Genomic DNA, 22,329 nt, shown 5'->3' on the forward strand with positions numbered 1-22,329 from the left:
CAGCCACCGTTGTAGAACCCTAAAGCCACCTGAAGGGGCGGGGCCAGGGGCGGGGTCGGCCTGCAGGAAGTTCTCCTGGCGCAAGAGCTGCTGGGACCGGAAGTAAGGCGCACGTTGAGGTCCGGCAGTCATGGCGGCGGCGCTGAGCCGCAAGCGGTGAGTTGAGCCTCCTATGTAGCCTCCCGGAGGGTGCTTACGTCCAAAGGGGCTCCCCTTGCGCCTCTCTGTGTCCCTGGGGAGGCCGGACTGGGCACACCGGGCTGGCGGGGAGTCGTGACTCCAACGGCATGGCCCGCAGGCGCCTTGAGGAGCTGACGGTGGATGAGTTTCTGGCCTCGGGCTTTGATTCCGAGTCCGAATCGGAGCCCGAAGGAACCCCAGAGGCGGAGACGCAGGCGGTGCGCGCGGCAGCCCGGGGCCCGGATGGACCAGGTGGGAGTCCCTTGGCCAGGTGAGTGGGAGCATCCTTCATGGGCTGTGTGTAAGCCGACTCCCCTTAATCTTCCTGGCCCGTCCTACCGAGAAGTGTGATAACCCCTCTTGGCGCCTCATAACCGAGGCCTAGGGACTTCTGACTCCTCCCCCAGACCCTTCGGCTTATTTATTCCTCCATCGGTATTTATGGGGCGTCTGTTTTGTGCCAAATCATCCAGATGATGAGCCAACGTTAGAGGATAGTCTTCTTTTCTGGCCTCGGAGAGCTTACCCGGCCTTGGATAAACGACAGTGTGTAGGGTGGTAGAAGCGAAAAGTGCTGCAGACAAGAAGGAAAAGCAGAAGGGGTTAAAAAGAGAAAAGAATAGGAATCCTAGCTGGGAGCGCCTGCGGCAGCGTTCAGTAAAATAGATAAAACTGTTAAGGAGGTGTTAATTTAGCAAAACCTGAGGGAGTAAACTGCAGCGGTAGGGGAAGAATGGCAGCAGGAACAGAAAAGGTCCTGCGGTCAGAGTGCTCACTCAGAGGTGAGCACGGCTGTGGTAGAAATGAGGGGGAAAGTAGAGCAGGAGGTGTATCTGGAGACATGATGATGACGGGGTCTTGCAGACTTTACTTGCCTTTCAGTACAGCTGGAAGTTATCTCAGGGTTTTGAGTAGTGATGTAATGTCATGTAACTGGTAACAGAATAGGTCCTTTAGGTTGCTGTGCTAAGAGCAGCTGTAAAGGGCAGGGATGGACAAGGAAATTGAGAGATGTTGCTGGCTGGAGAGGAGTCATGAGAATTTTGAAAGTATTGATGGTGAGGTCTCATGACAGATTGCATGCTCGATGTGAGAGTCAGAGAGGGTTTACTTTTCACCTAAGTACCTGAAAAGGGGGAGTTTTCAACAACTGAGGTGTTGCTGTTCAGTCGCTAATTCATGTCTGATTCTTCTGCCACCCTGTGGACTGTAGCCCACCAGACTCCTCGGTCCATGAGATTTGCCAGGCAAGAATACTGGAGTGGGTTCTCCAAGAGCAGGGTGTGGGCAGAGCAAGTTTGGAGGAAATCCAAGTTCAGCGTCATATGTGTTGGGATTGAAACAAGTGCATTGAAACATGTAGAGAGACTGTTGAGTGTATGAGTTTGGGTTTTGGAGGGAGAGAGATCTACTGAAAACCTAGTCTGTGGAAATCCCCCTGCCTTGGTTGTTGGCATCTGCTATGGAGGGAGCAGACTAAACCTTGTAGATTCTCTGAGGAAGACAGGAAGCCTCATTTCCCCCCCACTCATTTCCCCTCGGCCTTGGCTGTGGCTGCCAATCAGACTTGAAGACCCCCACCTTCTCAGTCGGCGTAAAGGTGGTGCATCTGAGCACAAGGACCAGCTCTCTCGGCTGAAGGACAAAGACCCTGAGTTCTACAAGTTCCTGCAGGAGAATGACCAGAGCCTGCTGAACTTCAGCGATTCAGACAGCTCTGAGGATGAAGAGGAGCAGCTCCACTCCCTGCCGAACATGCTGGAAGTGAGGCCCTACGCAAAGTTGGTGGGGGACAGGGACATATTTGTGGCCTCTGCATCCCATGCAGCCTGACCCCCTGTGTTTGGCGCAGGAAGCAAGTGAAGAGGAGGAAGAGGAGGAGGAGGAGGAGGACGGGGTCCCCAGAGGACCTGAGGGGAAGAGGAGGGATTCTGTCCCTGTGACCCTCACCATGGTTGAGAAATGGAAGCAGGCAGCAAAGGTGAGAAGTGGCGGGGGTGGGGGGCAGCTGACCCCCCCTTCTCTGAGTCTGCCCTTGCTTCATTTCAGTAATTTGGTGCTGTGCAGGCTCAGGACTTCATTCTCTCATTCAGAGACTAGGGCTTCTGCCTGTACCCTTCTTCTCAGTTTTTCTCCAGGGCTCCCTGAAGTCCACTGTGGAGAGGATGTGGTCTCTCTGTGTCTTTGCTAGTTGGTGGAGGCAGGGCCATTTTGAGGGCCTTGCAGTGGTTTCTGCAGGGAAAATAAAGGACAGAAAGGGAGAACTCCAGATACCACTTGGAGTGGGTCATTGTTCAGATCCGGGACCATCCACCCCTCCCCTGTGGCCCTTCCAGGAGGATTCTGGACTCTCTTTGTTCCCTACATGTGGCTGAGTAACACTGCTCCCACTTTTGCTCTTGGTCTGAAGACATGGGTGAGGGGTGCCTTTCTTTCAAGGCAATTCCTGGAGCTCTAGCTAGCTGCCTTTTGCTTTGCCAAGCACAACTGACGGCACCCCCAACATCTGGGTCCTTCTGCCCCTTTAGCAGCACCTTACACCAAAGTTGTTCCGTGAAGTTGTGCAGGCATTCCGAGCGGCTGTGGCCACCACCCAAGGAGAGGAGGAAGGCGCTGAGACCAGTAAATTCCAGGTCACGGACAGTGCTGGTGAGCTGGGGCAAGGGGACCAGGCAAACAGGCTCTCTATTTGATCCTCTGTTCTGAGAATGTTATTTCTGGACCCCTTGTTGCAGTGTTCAATGCTCTGGTCACCTTCTGCATCAGAGATCTTTTTGGCTGTCTCCAGAAGCTGTTGTTCGGAAAAGCCCCAAAAGACAGCAGCAGGTAAGAGAAAAGAGGACGGCACTGGGACATGGTCAGGGGCCTGCCCTGTGAACAGTAGTGGCACTGGGATCTAGTGGCCCCACCTGACCCAGAAGGATGTTGAGGACAGAGCCAGGCTCTTTGCAGGGCTCTTGGCAGAGGCTGGACACTTGGGGCCCTGTGGGGGTAGCTCTGTCCTTCCTCCTCCCAGCCCAGATTCCTTAAGAGCTACAGAGTGTGTGCTTGACTCTGGTCCACTATCTTCTTGGGTCAGGATTCTCTCTTTTCTTCTTTGGACTAATCAGTCTCGCCTACTCTCCTTGGTTTTTGCTCTGTGGCATGTGTGTGCGTGCGTGTGTGTGCGTGTCTGGCTAAGCAGGGGCCTCATCCATGCGGGTTCCAGGCCTTGACTTCCATATTAGAGGTTGCTTGTGCAGAGAATGCTGTGGAAGGGCTTCAGAGGGCAGAGATGAGTAGCTGACATGACAGGTTGTGGGTTATATTGGGGCTCAGAGGAGTCTGGGAAGCTCCAAGGAGAGGTCTTGCTGTGACCATCTGAACGGGAGGTGGGGGAGGCCAGGATTCGGGGATGGGAATACCTGGGTCTCGTGGTGGTGGTGGGGGCTGGACTGATGGGTCAGGAAGTTGTGGCCGTGTGGAGATGGCTCTGTCTGAGGGGACCAGGGAAGCTGATAGACCCGTGAAGGTGGAGGGAGCCAGGCAGCGAGTGAATGGGCAGCAAATATGCAGTACAGGTGGTGCTGGGTGTGGGCTCCCATGGGGGCCGCTACTCTACGCAGAGCAGTCTCCTTGGAGGATGGTGGGTCTTGGAGGAGGTGGCGCCACCTCCTGGGTTGTGGCTTTAGGTGCCCAGTAGCTGGCATCAGCCAGCAGACTTTTAGGGGCCCCTGTCCTTTATTCTTTCGCATGCTTTAGCAGATAGAATGAACACCTACGTCCTGAGTTCTGTGAGTGTTGAGGGATGATGTCTTTGAGAAACTTGCAGAAGTATCTGCCACTGTTGCTGAAATTAATTTGTAAGTGGCTTGGTTTCTCTAAAGTGTATGTGACCCAGAGAGTTTCCTAGTGGCCTAAGGGGTTAGGATTCTGTACTTTCACTGCCATGGCTCAGGTTCAGTCTCTGGTCAGACCAAAATCCTGTAAGCCAGTGGTCCCAACCTTTTTGACACCAGGGATGGGTTTCATGGAAGACAATTTTTCCACGGAGTGGGGTGGGAGTATGGTTCAGGCAAGAATTTAAGCAATGGGGAGCACAGATGAAGCTTAGATCACTCACCCCTGCTTACCTGCTATGAGGCCTGGTTCCTAACAGGCCATGGACCAGTACTGGTCCATTGCCCAGGGATTGAGGAACCCTCCCAAAAGCCATGAGGCATGGCCAACAACATGACAAAGTAGTAACCCAAAGGAACCCAGCTTGTGGTTCTGGTTTGTGATGCCTGGATCAGACCTGGGACTGCAGAATGGATGCTTGAGCGTGTGGGAGATAGAGGCCAGAGGTCCATCTGGAGATTCTGGGGGAAGTGGCTGGCCCCAGCTCAGACAGGGAGGACGTTTAACCCTCTGGCCATGTGGTGGGGGTTTGAGGCTTGATGGTACCCCACCTGAAGCGTAGCTAGGGGCTACCCTTGAGAGAGTCCTAGTGTGTCTCTTGTGTCTGTCTAGCTGGAGAAGCCCCTGAACGTCTCATGGGGAGGATGGGGGGGTGGGGGCGGTGTCTGTCTCTACAGGGTCCACGTGCCCTTGTGCTTTGGACACTGGCCTCTGCCTCCTAGTGGCCTCCTGAGCTGGGGGATGCCGTTTCTACAGGGTGCTGCAGCCGTCCAGTAGCCCGCTGTGGCCCAAGCTCCGGCTGGATGTCAAGGCTTACCTGAGCTCCGTCATCCAGGTGCAGTTCTGGGAGGTGGGGCCTACCAGTCACGTGGGGGCCTGGCTCCTCACATCCTGGGCCTCGCTGACCTCTCTTTCCTCCCCAGCTGGTGGCCTGTGTGACAGAGGCGACAGTGGCAGTAGCTGTCCTCCAGCACGTGGGCAGCTCTGTGCCCTACTACCTGACCTTTCCCAAGCAGTGCCGCATGCTGCTAAAGGTGCGCTGGGGTGGGCACTGCTGGGCGGTGTGCCACCCCATGGGCTTCTGTGTGAGCACACTCGGGGTAGCAGAGTTACTCAAGGATGGGCTGCCTTGGTGGTGGGCCAGCTTTCTGTCATCCTGTGCATACATGTGTGGATGACAGGTCCGTTTTCACTGTGTGGTCTTCAGGAGGGGTGGCGTGCTGTGTTTTTGCTCCTCCCTGATGGAGCTCTATCTTGTGGCTCCCCCTGGGCGCTGTGGGAAGGGCTGCCTGTGGCTGGGCTCTGGGGGGCCGGGGCAGGTGATGACAGCTTGCCTCCGCAGAGGATGGTGGTCCTGTGGAGCACTGGTGAGGAGACACTGCGGGTGCTGGCCTTCGTGGTCCTCATCAAGGTCTGCCGGCACAGGAAGGATGTCTTCCTGAGCCCCGTCCTCAAGGTAGCGGTGCCCCCAGGTCTTCCCTTGGGGTCTGGGTTGAAAGTCTTGACCTGAGGGCTGGGCAGGCTGCCTTTGTGGTCGGGGCTCATCACAAGCCAAGGGCACTGTGACTCCTTGCCTGACCCCACGGTTATTCATGCTGCAGCTCTCTCCTTCCTGGGTCCCAGGCCTCCCAGTGAGACCCTTCCCCTCTGCGCTGCAGACCCTTCCCAGGGCTGGTGGACTCGAGGAGCAGGACCATGCTGAGGAGAGGGGTCTGCAGCAGACGTGTCTGGGCTGTGGTTCCTGCTGAGGCCAGCTCTGAGGGAAAGGCCCTGGTGTCTGGAGGGGGCTTAGAGCTGCGTGTTGGGAGCGCAGGGCACCAGGAGTTCAGAGGTAGCTCTGACTGAGGTGTTTCCGGCAGCAAATGTATATCACGTACGTGAGGAACTGCAAGTTCACCTCTCCCAGCACCCTGCCCCTCATCAGCTTCATGCAGCGGACCCTGACGGAGCTGCTGGCTCTGGACACCGGCGTGGCCTACCAGCACGCCTTCCTCTACATCCGCCAGCTCGCCATCCACTTGCGCAACGCCATGACAACACGCAGGAAGGTGTGCAGGAGTGGGCCCTGAGCCTCGTGGGAGAGACAGCTCAGCCCCTTGGCGGGGCAGGGGCCGTGCCGGTGGGGGCTGTGGAGTAGATGGAGGGGACCCAGGGACTGACCGCGTGGGTTTCTCTGGCAGGAGACATACCAGTCAGTGTACAACTGGCAGTTCGTGCACTGCCTCTACCTGTGGTGCCGTGCCCTCAGCACCATCTGCCCCAGTGAGGCTCTGCAGCCCTTGATCTACCCGCTCTCCCAGGTTGTCGTCGGCTGCATCAAGTGAGTCGGGGATGGGGCAGGCTACCCTGGGGCCGAAGGAGGGAGGAGCCAGGGTTACGTAGGTGTCCTGGGTGGGTCAAGGCTAGGGTTACACAGGGCCTTCTGGGAACAAGGATACAGGAGGCTGTCCTGGAGGTCAGGATAGGGTCAGGTCACCCAAGGAGGCATCCGGGAAGGCCAGGACCAGCGAATTTTCCAGGAGGGTCTGGCCAGTGCCCCTGGTGACCAGGGCCTCCGGGGTGTGGTGCTGTGACTTGACAGCACCTGAGGAAGGTCTGGGGTTAGGCCGTCTGTGGCCTTGTGCGTACATTCCAGAATCCTTGTCAGCTGGGCTTCTGGTTGCCTGTGACCTTAGTCGAGGATGCAGCACACACATATATTTTGGGGTCACAGGGCAGAGGAGGTGGTGTGCAGTCTGAAGGGAATTTGGGCTTATTTGCCCAAGGCCACTTGCACAGAGCAGATTTTGTGTGATGTGCCACGGTGTGCCTATGAATATTCAGTGTTGGCCTCTGGGAGCAGAGACTGGAGGAGCCATGTGTGGCCAGAAGAGGGCATCGCTGACCTCCTGAAGGGAAGAAAGAAAGGTTTTCACCGGAGGCTTCCACTACCCCACCATGTCATGCCTTGAAATGAAATTGAGTTGATAGGGAGGGTGTGCCCCGGTGTAACTGAGTAAGAAGGCAGGTCCTCACAACTTGGGTGGAGGCCTTTTTCTCTGCCCTTACTTGTCTGAGGCAGGCGTGGCCACTGGCCCTGCCCGTGAAGAACCCTTCCTGAGATTGGAGCCCAGTGGGTGGGGAGAGGTTAGGGCAGCTGGGCCAAGAGGGTCTCTGAGGCTGGGCCTTTGTTTACTCTCTCCTTCCCATGTGCCCAGGTTGGTCCCCACGGCCCGCTTTTACCCACTGCGCATGCACTGCGTGCGCGCCCTGACGCTGCTCTCGGAGAGCACGGGCACCTTCATCCCAGTGCTGCCCTTCATCCTCGAGGTGAGCCTGTGCCCAAGGTTGCCGGGCGGAGATGCCTTCTGTTGCATGTGGCCTGATCACCCCTCACCTTGGTACCGCTGTCCTAAGTGCTGGCTCCTCACCCATAGCATATGGGTATGATATAGCACGTAGGTGTTGTGAGGGTGTTGCTCTGCATGGAGCCTGCCTGTGAGTACTCTGCGTGGTGGGCAAGAGTGGCACTACAGGTGAGGACAACTGCTCTGCAGGGCCGGCCCGAGAACACTGCTTTTAAGCCACAGACTTGGGTTGACCCAGGTGTTTGCCAGTATCACAGCGGCAGAGCTGGGCTGGAATTCCAAAACTGTGTTCCTGTGCTTGTCCTTGCACGTTGTGCATCTGTGTGTACACGTGTGCACACAGCTCAGGTCAGGAAAGGCTTCTGTCCAAACGCTAAAGACCAGGACCAGGCTGTGGGGGTGTGGTTGTAGGTGAGGAAATTGCAGTGATCGTGACCCCGGGCTAGAGGGACCCTTCTTTGTCTCCAAACGCTGGTTCTCAAGGTTTTCTGGTCCATTTGAGAAGGAGGGCAGCAGCAGTATATGAAGGTGTGCCCTGATCCTGCTTCCTCAGCCAGGGACCTGCTCTGTGGCACAGGGACTCTGGGGGACCAGAGATCTGGAACTCAAGCTGATGTGGGGAAAGGCTGTGTTTGGGGACTGAAGGGCTGGCACTGCGTCTTTTTTTTTTTTTGGCACTGCGTCTTGTCCTTGGTTTCAAGAAGGGTCTCCAGGGACCAAGGGTCCCGTCTTGTGCAGGAAGGGCTGACAGGTCCTTGGGACAGATTTTCCAGCAGGTTGACTTCAACAGGAGGCCAGGGCGCATAAGCTCCAGGCCCATCAACTTCGCTGTGATCCTGAAGCTGTCCAAGGTCAACCTGCAGGAGAAGGCATATCGGGTGAGCCCAGCCTCCGGGAGGGGTCCGGGAATGCCCTGGGCAGGGTCATGGCAGGATGTCGGAGGGCATTGTGTGTGGGGTGCCTGGAGGCAGATGAGTGTGGACAGGAGAAGGCTCACTGCCCTCCAGAGTTGAACCTTGTGGGCCTCCTAGGGTTTGGGGGAGCCTGGAGAGCCTGAGCCCCCATCTGCCCTATGCTGACCGCTCCCTCACTGCCTCAGGATGGCCTGGTGGAGCAGCTGTATGACCTCACCCTGGAGTACCTGCACAGTCAGGCCCACAGCATCGCATTCCCTGAGCTGGTGCTGCCCGCTGTCCTGCAGGTGTGTGCCCGCTGCCTCCTGCCTGGATGCTTCCATGGGCCCAGACCCCTCAGCAGACCAGACCGTCTCCTAACGGGCTAGCTCCCTTCATGTGGGGCTGGAGTGAGGCTTTGCAGTCCCAGCCACATGGGATGAGTGGCAGAGCTTGGCCAGTGGCGTCTGCTGACACTGCCTGGCAGCTAGATCCCTGGAGCGCATCCCTGGGTGTGGAGCCTGAGGAGTGGGCTGGTATGGGTGCATCGCGAGGACCCGAGGACCTACCAGCACTTCTCCACCCTGCCACAGCCCAGGGTCCAGACCAGCCATGAGGTTGCTTGCAGGTGCTGGGGCTGAGCAGGCTGGACCTGGCCCCCCAGCTCTGGGTTGGGGGCTAGTCTGAGCGTGTGCTTTTCCAGCTGCTCCTGAGCTGGGTGATGCGATAGGAGAGGTTTGGGGTGGGAGCAAGCCCTGGCTGTCCACCTCAGCTTTTCTTCAGGCAATACTTGGGGAGGTGGGGGGACCCTCCCTCCCCAGAGCTCCTTCTGGGCCACTTCGAGGTCTGTTTACCCTCAGTCTAGGTACTTACCCATCTCAGGGAGGCCTGTGCCTGTCTGGGCCTGGTGGTGACTGGGGCGGGGCTGCCCACACATAGTGTGTGTGCACCTGCTGTGTCTGAGTCCCAGGGATCGTGGTCTAGAAAAGGGTCAGCAAATGTTTTTGGTAAAAAGTCAGATGGTAAATATTTTAAGCTTTGCAGTCACATGGTTTCTCGAAACTGCTTAACTTTCCCACAGAAGGACAAAAAAACTCACAGAAATGCATGAACAAATGTGCCAGTACAGCTTTATTTACAGAGACAGGCAGTGGGTGGGATGTAGCCTAGAGAGTAGATCCATGCTCTCCCCACCACTGCCCACCCCTCTGCCTGGTCCCCAGGCTTGATGCACATTCTCCCATCAGCCCTGCATAGGCCCCCAGGGGCCGGGCTATAGAGGTCACACGGCAACACCCCCTCACCCATGTGCACCAGGGCTCCCCTGTCACAGGAGTGTCCCCCAGGCCTGAAACACAGGAACCCATGACACCGCCCCACCCCCCACCCCTGCCTGTCTGCGGTCACTGCACACGGTACAGAACAGCCTTGTGCCTGGAGCTAGGCTGAGCCTCTTCTTCTGCAGCTGAAATCCTTCCTCCGGGAGTGCAAGGTGGCCAACTACTGCCGTCAGGTGCGCCAGCTGCTCGAGAAGGTGCAGGAGAATGCAGAGCACGTCCGCAGTGCCCGCCAGAGAGTCTCCTTCGGCGTGTCTGATCAGCGTGCAGTGGTCAGCTGGGGGCCAGAGCCCAGGCCCTGGGGGCACCAGTCAGTGTATGGCTGGTATATGGGAGTTTGCCTAGGGTGGGACATGACCCTGGACTTCTGCACAGGATGCCTGGGAGAAGCGAACCCGAGAGCAGGGGACCCCGCTTACCAAGTACTACAGCCAGTGGCGAAAGCTGAGGGACCGCGAGATTCAGCTGGAGATTAGTGGCAAAGAACGAGTATGGCGTGGGTTCTGGGATATGAGCTTGGCTGGGAGGATGTGAGTGGGGGTCGGTGGGTGCTGCCCCCAGCTGCTGCTACTCTGACAGAGCAGATGGTGAGCAGAGCCAGGTAGAGTCTGGGGGCTTCTCCTGTGACCCCCAGGAGGAAAGGCCCCAGGGCTGTGCTGGGGCAGAGCATCTGCTGCCCTTTTTCAGGCCTGATGGGCTGGGACTTTTGTGGGGTGAGTTCTGGGCTGACCTTGTCATGTGGACCTGCAGGGAGGGCTGGAAGAGGTCTATCTCTGTCTTTGGGTCTGGTCCTGAGCAGTGGGTGTGGATGGCGTGACCTGAGGGGATGGCTTCGTGCCAAGTGATATGGCTGTCTTCAGTTGTGCCCTGGTGTCAGTGTGGGCTGCTGTCTGTTCTGGGGTAATGGCTGAAATTGGGGGGAACAGGAAGGTTGGAGCTTCAGTGGCACTTAGTGGCCTGCTTACTGGCCTGGTGAGGCCACTGTCCAGGAATCCTATCCAGTGATGCTGACCGATTGGCCCAAAAGTGGCCAGGCAGGGTCCTCACTTGGAGGGTTGACTGGAGGCTATTGGAGGGGTGTTCGGTGGGGAGGAGGGAGCAGGACTGGGTCTTGGTAAAGCCATCAGTGGGAATGTGAGTTGGGCTCTGGCTGTGGTAGGTGGGCTACCGCCCTCACCTACTGCTCTTGGTCCCTGTCCTTCCAGCTGGAAGACTTGAACTTCCCAGAGGTAAAGCGCCGCAAGGTGGGGGACAGGAAGGATGAGGACAGGGCAGAATTCAAGGACCTCTTCGATCTGGATAGTGATGATCAGGATGATGCCCCGGACTTCACAAAGAGAGGTTTGGCCTGAGTGAGCTTCAGCTTGTGCTGGGGTCATGGGAGCAGGTGCGCCTAGCAGGCTTCCCACCTCATGGAACCACAGGAAGGGCACTTGTCATCACCCCTCTGCTCCTCCTGCCACGTGGCTGGCTTTGAGGTGGGGGCCCTCCTGGAATTGGAACATGGACCCCTAAGCCTTGTGTCACCCCCTCCCACCACAACATTTTGGGGGCAGTTCTGGGTCCTCTCCAGTTGAACAAAGGAGACTGAAGGGAAGGTGTGGTACAAGGCTGTGCCCCTAGCCTCCCTGCTGCTTTAGCGGCCACCTCTGTATTTGCTCGTGGGTCCACTCCCATGGGCGCCTGTGCTTGGTTTTCAGGGATGCCTGGGTCCCCAGGAGCTTGGCAGAAAGTGGAGGAGGAGGATGATGACAGCAGCAGTAGCAACGGGGAGGAGGAAGTCAGCAAGTCAGAGGGTAAGTGGTTCCTAGAGTGAGGGCTGCTATGGTTTTTGAGCCCATCTGTCTGGAGCCCAGGGCTGCCTTGGGGGATCTTGTGGGTGGGCAGAACCATTGGCTCTAAGCTGGGCCCATGCCCCTCCCTGGGGACACCGGGCCAGCTGCTCCATCCTGGCTGGCTCTGGCAGCCGGCAACAGCAGCAGCGATAAATTAATTAGTGCTGTGATTAATTAGTGATGAGTAACCTCTGAGGCTGGCTTCTTCCTGATAAAGCAGAATTTATGTAGCTGTGCTCTCTCCCTGCAGATGGAAGCCCAGACACAGAGGCGGGGCTGGACCCCCAGGAGCTGTGGCAGCTGGCCCAGGGGCCAGAGGACGAGCTGCAGGATCTACAACTCTCTGAGGAGGACTGAGGACTGCCCACCTAGAGTCTTGCGGGGGCTGCTGTGCAGTGTTCCCGCCTCCCCAGGCAGTCAAGCATGCTGCTTCTCCACTGGGGCTGAGCCCAGAGGCCCTGAGGTTAGCGCCCCTGCAGGGTGAAAGGGCAGTAGATGGTGGACAGGCCTTTATTTTTACAACATAAAAGACCAGAAAGTACCAAGTGCCGTCCGGTTCCTGGAGCTGCATCCGTAAACCACCGAGGGGCCCGCTTCCCGCCACAGCCCACGGTGGCGGGCAGGAATGCACCTACCCGATGTGGCGAGCTGATGCAGAAATGTGGTGGGGCCAGTGCCACGCGCCTCTGTGGCTCCTTGGTCTCTGGCTTATTTGCAGCTCCTGGGATGCAGAGTACCGACCCCCAGGGTGTGCACCAGGCTCTGCAGTCACCCCCAGAGTCTGTGGAAACTGAATGTCATGTGTTTAAAATTGTTTTTGCATCCAAAACAAAAAGGGGATAAGCTGTGGGGGGAGTGGCCTTTGCCTGGGAGCAGCTGGCACTGAAGGCCTGGGTCTGACACCAGTTCAGCACAGAGGCTGGGAGGGGTCCGCAGGCCCTGGGAGCAGAGCCATGGTTCCATTCTCTTGCTTGGGTGAGGCGCGGCTGGCAGGGGGATGCACCCCCCCATAGGGGGAGGGGGCCAATGCTGGGGACAGGGGCTGCTCCCCTGAGCTGAGCTCCCGCTCAGGAGCCCGCACCGTCGGTGGCTGCAGTGGCAGAGCCACGGGGAAGCTGGCCATGTAGAAGACGCGGCCCAGGCGCTTGGCCACCTGTGGAGAGACGGCCCGATGGGGCCTGTGAGGCTGCTGGTGTGCAGCCACACGCAGAACCTCCGAGCTGCCCTTGGCTGTCTGGAGACCACTGCCCCCTTCAGGTGCTCACCTGGGCCCGGATCTTGAGAGCAGGCCCCAGCTTCAGCCCCATGGTGGTCAGGAGGTGTTCTTCTGTCAGGAGGGGCAGGGTCTCCCCGTCAATCCCCTGTTCTCTGAAAACCTGGCGAGGGCGAGGGGGCGCGGTATCAGGGCCTGAGTGCTGGGGCTGTGTCCTAGGGTGGCCTCGGCTCTCCAGAGAAAGCAGAGCCAAGAGAAGCTGGTGGTGCAACTTGGGGAAGATGTCAGAGGAAAGAAAACTCTCCTCTGTTGGACATGTGCCCATGCTGGAGGCAGACGTGCTGACAAGGGGAGGGAGGAGCCTTCACCAGTACCTCCCTCCCCCAGTCTTTGAGAAGTCTGGGGTGGGCAGTACAGCAGGGGAATGGGGGGGCTCAGAACCATTCTGGGCAGGTGGCCCCTCACCGGTGCATATTCTCCACAGCCAGACAGGCCCCCCACAAAGCTGCAGACATCGTCCACTGTCCACTTGCTGACGTCCTCTGGGGCTGTGGCCTCCTCCCCATCCACGAAGAGGCCCCCCATGGTGCCTGAGTTGGGGGGAGGGTGTTACCAGGATTCTGGCCAGCTCTTTTCTATGACCCCACCCCTGTCTGCTGACCTTTGCCTGCCTTATTTATTCAGAAATGTTGGATTGATGGCTGAAAGGAACTTTTCTCCCCATGAAGACCCTCCGTGAGACCCTGGGTGGGATGTAGGGGGACTGGGCTTCCTTCCATCCCATGGAAAAATGAAGGCATGGGGGGTGGGTGCTGCCTACCTGTGTGGAAGAAGGGGCTGACGGTGTAGGGTAAGCCCAGGGGCAGTGGAGGGGGCAGCATGGACCCTGAGAGAAGTCCCTTCCCCTCAGAGCTGGCCCCTCCAGGTGGGGCTTGGCCTGGGTGGGGGACCTGGCCTCCAGCAGCCACCGTCTCGGAGTCCTCGCCGTCTGAGTCCTTGGGGGGTTCATCTTCAGAACCGTCTGGTGCCCAGAGTCCAGCTCCCGTTGTCTCTTTGGACTCACTGGGCCGGCCTGAGGCAGGGCTGGGGCCCCCTTTCCGAGGAGCTCGGCGGGCAGGCTCTCGGGGTGGGGTAGGGGGCCCGGGACCCGGGGGACCCTGGGGAGGCAGGGCCAGCAGCGGCGCGGAGCTGTGTCTCAGCACCAACATGGCCCCGCGCCGCTGCAGTTCCTCAGCACCGTCCGGCGGGCGCAGGGTGGCCTCGGGCGCCAGCAGTTGTGGCCGGTGCGCGCTCTCCAGCTCCTTCTGGCGCAAGAGCTCTGCTGACATCTCCAGCCTGGCCGTGGGGACAGCCCGCAGGGCGTCAGGCAGCTCGGCAGAGCCACTTCCCGCCCCCCAACCCCCCCGCCGCTAAAGCACATACCGGGCCAGATTCTGCTTCCGCAGGAGCTCCTGCTGCCGGGCGAACATCTCCGCCTGGGCAGGGGGCAGGAAGCCGTAACCTGGGGGGAAGGGGACAGACCACGAGGCCGGGTGGCCGAGTGGTCCAGGGCCAACCAAGCCCGCCCTGGTCTGTCCTTGGCTTCAACAAGGGCAGGGGTGGGTTCGCCGGGAGCACTGATGGACACCGGTTCGGTGACACATACCCGATGGCCCCACACCAACAGCCCCTCCCCGCGCCCGGGTAACAGAATCGCACACCCGCCTATCGCTCACCTGGGGTCTGGCACAGGGCCGAGGGCACACCCAAAAAGGGGGGCCTGAGGTGGGGGCCCAGAGCGATGTGTGGGGCATTCTGGGGCGACAGCAAGGGGGGCGGTTGCGACAGCTCCCTGTGGGCGGCAGGGCGAAAGCTCCCTGTGGACTGCTGGGCCGCGCGCGCCGCAGGCTCGGGCCCCCTCCTTCCCGGAACTACCGCCCCAGCCCCCGCGGCCCCCGCTCTGGCCGCCTCTGCTAATTGCCGGCCCCGCGGGCGGTCGATGTGCGCCCGCCGCGGCTCCGGTCGTCCCTGCCCCCGCTGGCGGCGCCAATTAATCTCGGCGGCGGCGCGGAGGCGCTGGCCCGGCGGGCGGCGGCGACTGTGGCGGTAATTACCGCGCGGGAGCCCCTGGCCCCACGGCCCTGGCCCCCCTTTTACCGCCCCCGCCCAGCCCAGCCAACCCTGTGCAGACCAGGCGCAATTAGCCGTGGTCCGGGAGGCGGGGGCTGCCGCGAACACTGCCCGGGTGCAAGGGCGGGGCGGGGGGGCGGGTGATCTCCCGGCGGGAGGGGCGGGGAGCAGTTAAAGTCCTCCACCCCCCCCCGCCCCCCGCCCGCCTGGTGTCTCCCGGCCGCTACAAGCCTGGGGGGCTCTTCCGTGCAACCAGCAGCTCCAGTGTCTGAGTCGGTGCTGCTGCGGGGTTCTCCCCTTCCCCAGCCTCCTCCGACCTCGACCTCGGGGCTGCCAGACCTCGTGCTGCTCCCCCTCATCTGCCTCAAGCCCCCTCACCTCCCTGTTGGGGAAGCAAAGCCCTCAGCTGTCTCAGGGGCTCCTGGATTCAGGCCCACAGCTGCTCAACAAAAAGACACCCCACCCAGAGTGGTGGTCATCCCCACAGTCTACCCCACGAATGTTTCCCTGGGCCTCTGCCCGACTCAGGGGGCATTACGTTGTTGCTGCAGAGCAGGCCGCCAACCTAGGCCCGAGCACAGCGCCAGGTCCACTGAGGACCCTGTGGCTGTGTGGCTGGGATGGGGAGATGCGGGCTGTGGACTTGACCTGCAGACACCAGCTGATGGGTCTGCCACCTGCAGCTCTGTAGCCCAGAAGCCAACACAGGAAATGTAGGGGCCTCTCTGAAATGCAGGCACCCTGATACCTCTCTGAGAAGGATGGGGCGCCAGCTGGGCCAGTGCTGTCTCTGTGCTGAGCCAGGCTCTGCTTCCGACGCTGACCTGCTGTGGATGAGGGCAGGTGGACCTCCAGGCCACTGGGGCTCCTCGCGGCTGCTGCGGCCACCTCCTGTCGGACCCTCAGGAGATCTGGGGAGTATAGGCACCAGCAGTGACCCAGAGGCCAGCCCCCACCAGGCTCTCATGTCCCTCACCCTGTTGAGCATAGGACATTGGCCAAGGACGCAGAATGGGAGCTTATTCTCCCAGATCCTGCTGGTTGGTCACTGGGACAGAAAGATGAGCAGGCCCCAGAAGAGGGCAGACACCAGACATCCCTAGGCAAGCTGCCTGGCTGCACCGACTGGTCTTGGGAGGGGGCCCAGGTGAGCATTTATAAGGGATGTGGAGATGTTAGGAACCAAAACATGGTTGGGATGGAGAAAGGGAAAGGCCCGGACAGGGAAGGCTGGTAGTACAGGAACCTTGACTTCGACAGGAACTGACACTGCCAAGAGCCACACTGCAGGGCCCGTGAGGGGAGGGGTCACGCAAAGGCTAGAGTGTGGGGGCAGCGGGGCTGGAGTCCAGGGGCTGGGCCAGGTCTCCAGCCCTCTCCTAGGTAACACCTGGGCTCACTGCGCAGTCTAGGCACTCTGCTCTCCACCCCCAGCCCTCCGTCCTGCTCAGGCCGGGACTTCAGAATTCCCTGCCCCGCAGCCTCCCGCCCCGCAGCCCCCCTGCTGTGCAGGCTCCGCTGCCACCGCCTGTTTATAAATTAATTACCCGAAAAGCGGAGGTGGGTCCTGCCCTGGGCTGGGTGCCAGCCCGCAGAGCCCAGCCGGCGCGGCCGCCCGCATCGATCTCGGCAGGGCCCTGCGCCCCCGCCCGCCCGCGGCCTCGGTTATTTACCGTCGGCTCCCGGCGGGGGCGGCAGGCGGAGGCCTGATTGACAGCCCGGCTCCGCGCCGCTCCTGGCGGCCGGCGCCCCTCCCCCGCACAGCCAGCGGAGCCGGCCCCAGGCAGGGCAAGGAAAGCAATTAAAAAGGAAGATTTTTAAATTATTAACATTTGGTGAATTATTCAGGCTCTCGGTGCCTGACTGCCCTGGGGGACAGTGCCTGTGTAAGGAGAGGAAATCCAGCCCCTTTTCCCAGCAAGTACCCCTCACCCAGCTCCAGCCAGGAAAGGCAAGCTACTCCCCCTGGGCTGGGGTCTGCAAGGTCAGGGTGCAGCTGGACAGGGTGCCAGACGGTGCCCCAGTGGTGGTAGGGGGACTTCCAGGTGTCCGGTCTGGGAGTGGTGTTTCTGGCTGGAGCTCCTCCTGAGCACCAGTCAAAGCTGGGCCACCAAACCTGAACTGTCGCCCATCCTGCTTCTGGACAGACGTCCATGTGGACGTTCAGGGGGCTGACTGCTGCTCTGCTCCTGGCCCCACCCTCCTGAGAAGGGGTCTGGCACTCTCTCACAGAGTCTCTGCTCTGACTGCAGCTGGAGTCAGGAAGGACTACAGTATCCAGACCACACCATTCATATGGGGACGGGGGAGGGGAGGCGGGGACCCACAAGGACCTGTATGTGCTGGAGACATGGGTGGGCCTGGTGAAACCCCCAGCTCCCACTCTCCCTTCAGCTCCCCCAAGCAGCTTCCTCCTCTGTGAAATGGCAGTGAGCAGTGGCCATTTGAGGCCCTGCTGGGAGAGCCTTTGGGAGACTTATTGGTGAGGGACAGCCCTTCCAACCAGATATACCCAAACAGGCCACTGTGTTGGGCACAGGAAGGAGGTGGGCCTCACTGTCCACCTACAAGGGCTTTCAAGGTTTGAGGAGCCAAAAGACCTGCACCCAATCCCAGCCTTGGTGTCAGCAGCCACGCTTTTCAGGGTGAGCAGAGACCTAACAGGACAGGCAGAGTTCAAAGCACATTGTGGACACTCATGATGCCGTGGGGAGGGGCTACATACCATGGCTGGGGAGGCCCAGGTGGTAGAGACGCTGAGGGTCCTCAAAGGTGCTGGCCTCACTCAGGGCAGACACCAGCCGGCGGTAATGATCCTCAGGGGCCATGCTGGGCCCTAGTTCCGGAAGCAACAGAGTCTCTGGGTTGGGCAAACACAGGAGAGGGGGCTTCCCCTTTAGACACTGCTAAGGGAGAGAAACAGGGGCTCCCCTCTTAGAACCTGCTGCTGGCTGACTGTGCCCAGCAGAGGGTCCAGGCTGTCCCCCTCCCTCTCCAGTGGCTGTTCCCTCACCCCCCGGGGTAAAGGCCACACCTTGAGGAGACTTGCTTCGGGCCTTCTTCTCCAAAGGGCAGTCACTGCTGATGTGGGGGGAGCGACCCAGCCTCTTGCCCAACAGGTCACCTGGGAGAGGGCAGAAGGAACCCCGTCCTGCGTTCAGGGCTCGTAGAGGCCAGGACAGGAACAGTTCCAGCCCACCCCAATACTGGCCTCAATTCCTGCCTCGGTGCCGGCCCAGCTCCAGCTCAGCCCAGAACCATAGCTCTCATCACTCAAAGGTGCCTATGGTTCAAGCCTTGCCCAGTCCAGCAGGGTTGGGTCAGAGTGAGGGAATGGGACAGTCCAAACCCTGGGCTCTGGGCTACATGTGTGTGGATGTGATGGGAGATGCATGGTTATGGCCTCAGGCAGCAATTCAGGACCTCACAGGCACCATGCTGCTCCCACCTGCCAGATGAGCCTCCTTTGCAGAGTAAGGAGCCCTCCTCCGCACCTTACCACCCTCTCCTCCTGGAACAGGGGTGACTGACTACCAGCAGTCCAGGGTCGCATGCCAGGGTAACCCAACCTCCTCCTAGAGGCCACAGGCCCTGGAGGTCAGGTGCATCTGCCCCCATCCATTCTTCCTGGGTTCCTCCCCCCAGGCCACATCCGTCACTGCCCCCAGAAAGCCCGAGGACACTACCTGTCCAGCTGGGCTAAGCGCCCAAAGGCACCCCATCACCCGCTGTGCATAGCCCCTCATGTGGCCCAGAGCCCGCCCCACCCCTATCCTAAAGTCCTCTTTCCGATCCCCTGGAGTCAGTCTTTCTCTACCCAAGCCTCTGGCACCCTGACGTCAGGCTCCCTCCTGAGCCCGAGGTCTGGGAGGTCTCTGTGGAACAGCTCAGCAACCGTGTCAGCTTCCAGTCCAAACCCCACACTCCTGGCCCCACTCCCTCCTCATGAGGCCCTCTGGGTGAAGGGGCCACCCCCTCAGTGACCCAGGCCCACCAGGACACCTCAGCAAGGGGAGCTGCTGAGAAACCCTGCGGTCAGCTCCAGAGCCTAATTCCTTTTTCTTATTCCCTTAATCTGTCATTTTTATCAGGCGAGGAAGTGCAGCAGTGGAGTGCCGATCAATCTCCACTTTACAGCTGACAGAATGGTGCTAATAACTTATTGATCTCAGCCACCTCCTGCCACTGGCCTGGGCCCAGTGGCCTAGCCCCAGACCTTGCCCTGAGAGGGATGAGGATGCGGTCCCCACTGCCCAGACAAAGGGTCCTACCTTAGTGACCTGGTAGGATGGGTAGGGGGTGCTCAACCAGCATGAAGCCCCTGAGGAAGGCAAAGAGCCTCCGGCCAGCAGCACCACCAGGGCTGCAGCATCCAGCTGTGCCAGGCCTGGGGAGGGCTGAGTCCACATCTGCTGCCTGCACCCCACCCTGCACATACCCCCCTGGGGACCCAGCGAATACCCCAGGGCTTCCACTTCCCTTGATCCAGTTCTCATTCTCCACAGTGGGAAGACCCCCTCCCCTTCCTTTTGGAGGGGGTGATGGCTCCTCTCTGCCTGGTAGAGGTGCTTGGGAGGGGGTGGCAGGCAGGCCCACAGTGAGACCCATGCCCACTGTCCTAGAGAGGTCCTGCCATGGAGGTCCGGGGCTCACCAGTCCCTGATGAGGGCCGCATATACTCACAGACACACACACACAGTAAGGAGATGTCTGCAGGGCCCACCGCGAGCCCAGTCCTCCCTGACCCCTCCTGCTCAGGTGAACACACGGCTGATACGTGCTCCTGGGGAGGAGGAGGTGAGCAGCGGCCGAGGCCTCCACCCAGGGGCTGGCAGAAAGACATGGAAGCTGATGAGGACTAGAGTCCCAAGAAGAGGGCAGGACCTGGATGAAACCTGGACACAGGACACACATGGCACTTCACACAGATCATGTGTGACCCGTGAAGTGCTCATATGTGGGTCCTGTACCTCCGCAGGAAGACAGTGAGGGCACTTTGACACACATGTGTCACACGGGCGTAAGTGGAAGCCCAAGCTTTTGGCCAGGCCAGGGGCACACACACACACTCAGGCCAGGCACCATGAGGAGGTCTCCGCGTGTGTAGGCAGCAGGGGAGCCCGCTGGCTCCGAATATCTCAATCACTGTGGGACTCTGGAGGCTCACCCGATCGATGGGGCAATTAGATTTTTATCAGCCGCCTGCTCAGAGCCTCTAACTCGGCTCCAGAAGCAGCAGCCCCCCACCTCCCACAGAGGACTACCCAGCCACTGGCACACCTGGAAGGCCTGATGGGGGTACTCAGGGGTCCCAGGATGGACCACCCCCTGCCCAGCCTTCCTGAAAGCTGCAGCCACTGCTGGGAACTTCCTGGGTCTGCCCTGGTCCATAGGGCAGCAAGGGACCCCTGCCAGCTCCTCTTGGCACCCAGAGCCCCCTTCAGCCAAAGCTCAGCAAGCTGCCCCCTCCCTCTGAGCTCTTGTTGCCTCCAGGAGCTAGCCCTCCACAGGGACAGAGCCCCGGGCAAGCACCCTCCTACCCCCGCCCCTCTCCTCTCAGGACGTAGACCCTTCTCTCCCAGGGGCCCTGGCTCTGGGGTCGGTGTGTGCAGAGCACATCCCTGCCCATCCAGGAGCCATGCCCAGGTGTGTGCCTCCATGAGGCCTGCGCTCCCTGACTGTCCTGCCTCCATCCGCCCCTGAGAGCAGGGGGTAGCCGCGGCCTCTGGCCACTCCAAGCCCACCCCAGCAGCAGCCACAGTGGAGCCACCGCCTCCGCCTCCTGTCTGCCCGGCTGGCTGGGATTAACACAATTACCATCACACGGAGCCCCGGGGGACAGCCGGCTTCGCCACCTCCCGCCTCCTCCGCTGGCCTCCCTGGCTGCCCGCCAAGGCTGCTGGGGGTGGCGGCATCCAGAGCCGCTGAGCAGAGACGCAGGGAGGCTGCGAGGCGGCTGTCCTCACGCTGCTCTGCGCAGCCTGGCAGCCCTGCTTCACCCAGCACTGCCCTGGCTCCTCACCTGCGGCTCCCAGGCCTATTTCCACGCTGCCTCTCTGGAATTCACAGCGACTCTGATGCTCAGGCATAACGAGGTGGCGGCTGCGATGCACGCTGGATATGAGGGTGGGAAGGTCGCTGTCCTGGCTGCAGCGAAGCAAGACAGGGAAGGTGAGACCCCTCGGGGCTCCTGGCTGAGCCTGAGTGTGACCATGCATGGCCCAGGGGACGCTGAGTGTGACAACACCTCATGCACACCATTTCTGTGAGCATCTCCATCTCCTCGTGGGTGCTGGAGTCTCACCCTAACCTACGCAGGCCCCACCTGGGACCACCAGGACCTGCTAAGTGTCTGCTAAACACAGCAGCCTTGCACTTAGACCCCACTGCTGCTCCCAGGGAGGGTCTGTGTGGAGTGCAGGGCTGGCCCCATCTGGACTCTGTTCTCTGCAGAGAGACCAGCCACTGTCCTTGCTTCTTGCTCTGGGGGAGCAGCCAGGTCCCACCAGGGATGGCAGAAGGCTACCAGAGAGGACACGTGGACCCAGCGCTTGCTCCTGCGAACATGCTATTGCAACTAAAACTTCCAACCACCCACGGACTCTCAGTTTTTTCAAATACAGAAACCAAGGTTGAGACCAAAACCTGCAGCCAATGAGGTGTGTGCCATCCAGGGGCATACATGGGTGTGCACACACACACTCACACGGACCTGCAGACACACACAGACACAGATGCACACAGTAGTCATCAGTGTGTCTGTGCTAAGGACACTCTGCTCTTCCCATGGCTCCCCACCAAGAACCTTGGGATAAACAGGAATTTAATTTCGTTCTTTCTTTGCTCTTCCTGTTAAATCAGCTCACTGCCTATATCACAGAACCCCAGACAAAAGAGGGAGGGAATGGCCCCCACGGCATTTGCCCTTGGGGTTCTGAGAGCATCTCTGTTAGCACAGAGAAGGGCCCCTGCCACCTTGCAGACGCAGTTGGAGGGGCAGGAAGTCGGTCGGACAGGACAGAAGAGGAGCAGGGAGGGACCCCAGCCCACCCTGCGGCACATCCCTCCCCAGCACCCTTGCTCCCCAGCCCACCTGTAATGGAGCAGCCTTCTGGCTGGGCCACCTCAAGGGGGGCCTCCACCAAGTGACCTGGGAACCAACCCTAAACCTCATTAAATAACCCCCAGGCACCCCGCCCCCCCCTGCCCCCGCTCTGGCCGGGGTGGCCGGAGCAGGCTAATCCAGAGCTGGCCCCTAAGCAGATCAGTTTCAGCACCAAAGCCTCCAGGGCTGGGCTCTAGAGCCGCTGAGAGACCCTGATGCAAGCTCTCTCCCCACCCCCAACCCCTCTCCCTGGAGGAAAGAAGGCCCCCCCCACACCCCGCCATGCAAACAAGAGGGCAGGTGGGGTGGGAGTAAGTACTTTATGGGATTAATTGGCAGCAATTCTCATCCTCTCTATCATCCTCGTCAATGCGGGGGGCGGGGGTAGAAGAGAGAAATGCTGTCCTCAGCATCAGAGAGGGGGAGGGGTG

General features: G+C 60.0%; 2 protein-coding genes across 7 annotated transcripts in view; one reads left to right on the plus strand and one right to left on the minus strand.

Moving 5' to 3' along the window:
* On the plus strand, positions 1-12,012 carry NOC2L (NOC2 like nucleolar associated transcriptional repressor). 4 transcript variants are annotated; one of them, XM_061160665.1, is made up of 19 exons: positions 1-156; positions 299-451; positions 1,746-1,944; positions 2,033-2,161; positions 2,709-2,829; positions 2,916-3,006; positions 4,816-4,894; positions 4,983-5,093; positions 5,402-5,515; positions 5,919-6,107; positions 6,240-6,379; positions 7,257-7,368; positions 8,171-8,284; positions 8,506-8,607; positions 9,765-9,908; positions 10,012-10,125; positions 10,842-10,977; positions 11,337-11,432; positions 11,722-12,012. In XM_061160665.1, the coding sequence occupies exons 1-19, from the start codon at positions 131-133 to the stop codon at positions 11,826-11,828; spliced, it is 2,277 nt and encodes a 758-aa protein (XP_061016648.1). In that variant the 5' UTR covers positions 1-130; the 3' UTR covers positions 11,829-12,012. The 4 variants fall into 4 exon arrangements, with proteins under 4 accessions (XP_061016648.1, XP_061016649.1, XP_061016650.1 ...); XM_061160666.1 differs by having other exon boundaries at positions 2,712-2,829; XM_061160667.1 differs by having other exon boundaries at positions 1,770-1,944.
* The window catches only part of SAMD11 (sterile alpha motif domain containing 11), a 21,284-nt gene continuing 9,926 nt past the window's right edge, over positions 10,972-22,329 (minus strand). The window contains exons 5-15 of one of the 3 annotated variants that reach the window (XM_061160661.1): positions 20,816-20,940; positions 17,828-17,917; positions 17,519-17,653; positions 15,542-15,704; positions 14,400-14,515; positions 14,107-14,185; positions 13,505-14,019; positions 13,150-13,274; positions 12,737-12,847; positions 12,107-12,261; positions 10,972-11,126 (exon numbers count right to left, since the gene is read on the minus strand). In XM_061160661.1, the coding sequence (XP_061016644.1) occupies positions 11,030-11,126; positions 12,107-12,261; positions 12,737-12,847; positions 13,150-13,274; positions 13,505-14,019; positions 14,107-14,185; positions 14,400-14,515; positions 15,542-15,704; positions 17,519-17,653; positions 17,828-17,917; positions 20,816-20,940 (1,711 nt within the window). In that variant the 3' untranslated portion in view covers positions 10,972-11,029. Of the gene's footprint in view, positions 11,127-11,967; positions 12,625-12,736; positions 12,848-13,149; positions 13,275-13,504; positions 14,020-14,106; positions 14,186-14,399; positions 14,516-15,541; positions 15,705-17,518; positions 17,654-17,827; positions 17,918-20,815; positions 20,941-22,329 lie in introns of those variants that run through there. The other 2 variants (XM_061160663.1, XM_061160662.1) reach the window with 2 other exon arrangements.

The sequence above is a fragment of the Dama dama genome, chromosome 14, assembly GCF_033118175.1.
Source record: "Dama dama isolate Ldn47 chromosome 14, ASM3311817v1, whole genome shotgun sequence".
NCBI classification, from domain to species: Eukaryota; Metazoa; Chordata; class Mammalia; order Artiodactyla; family Cervidae; genus Dama; species Dama dama.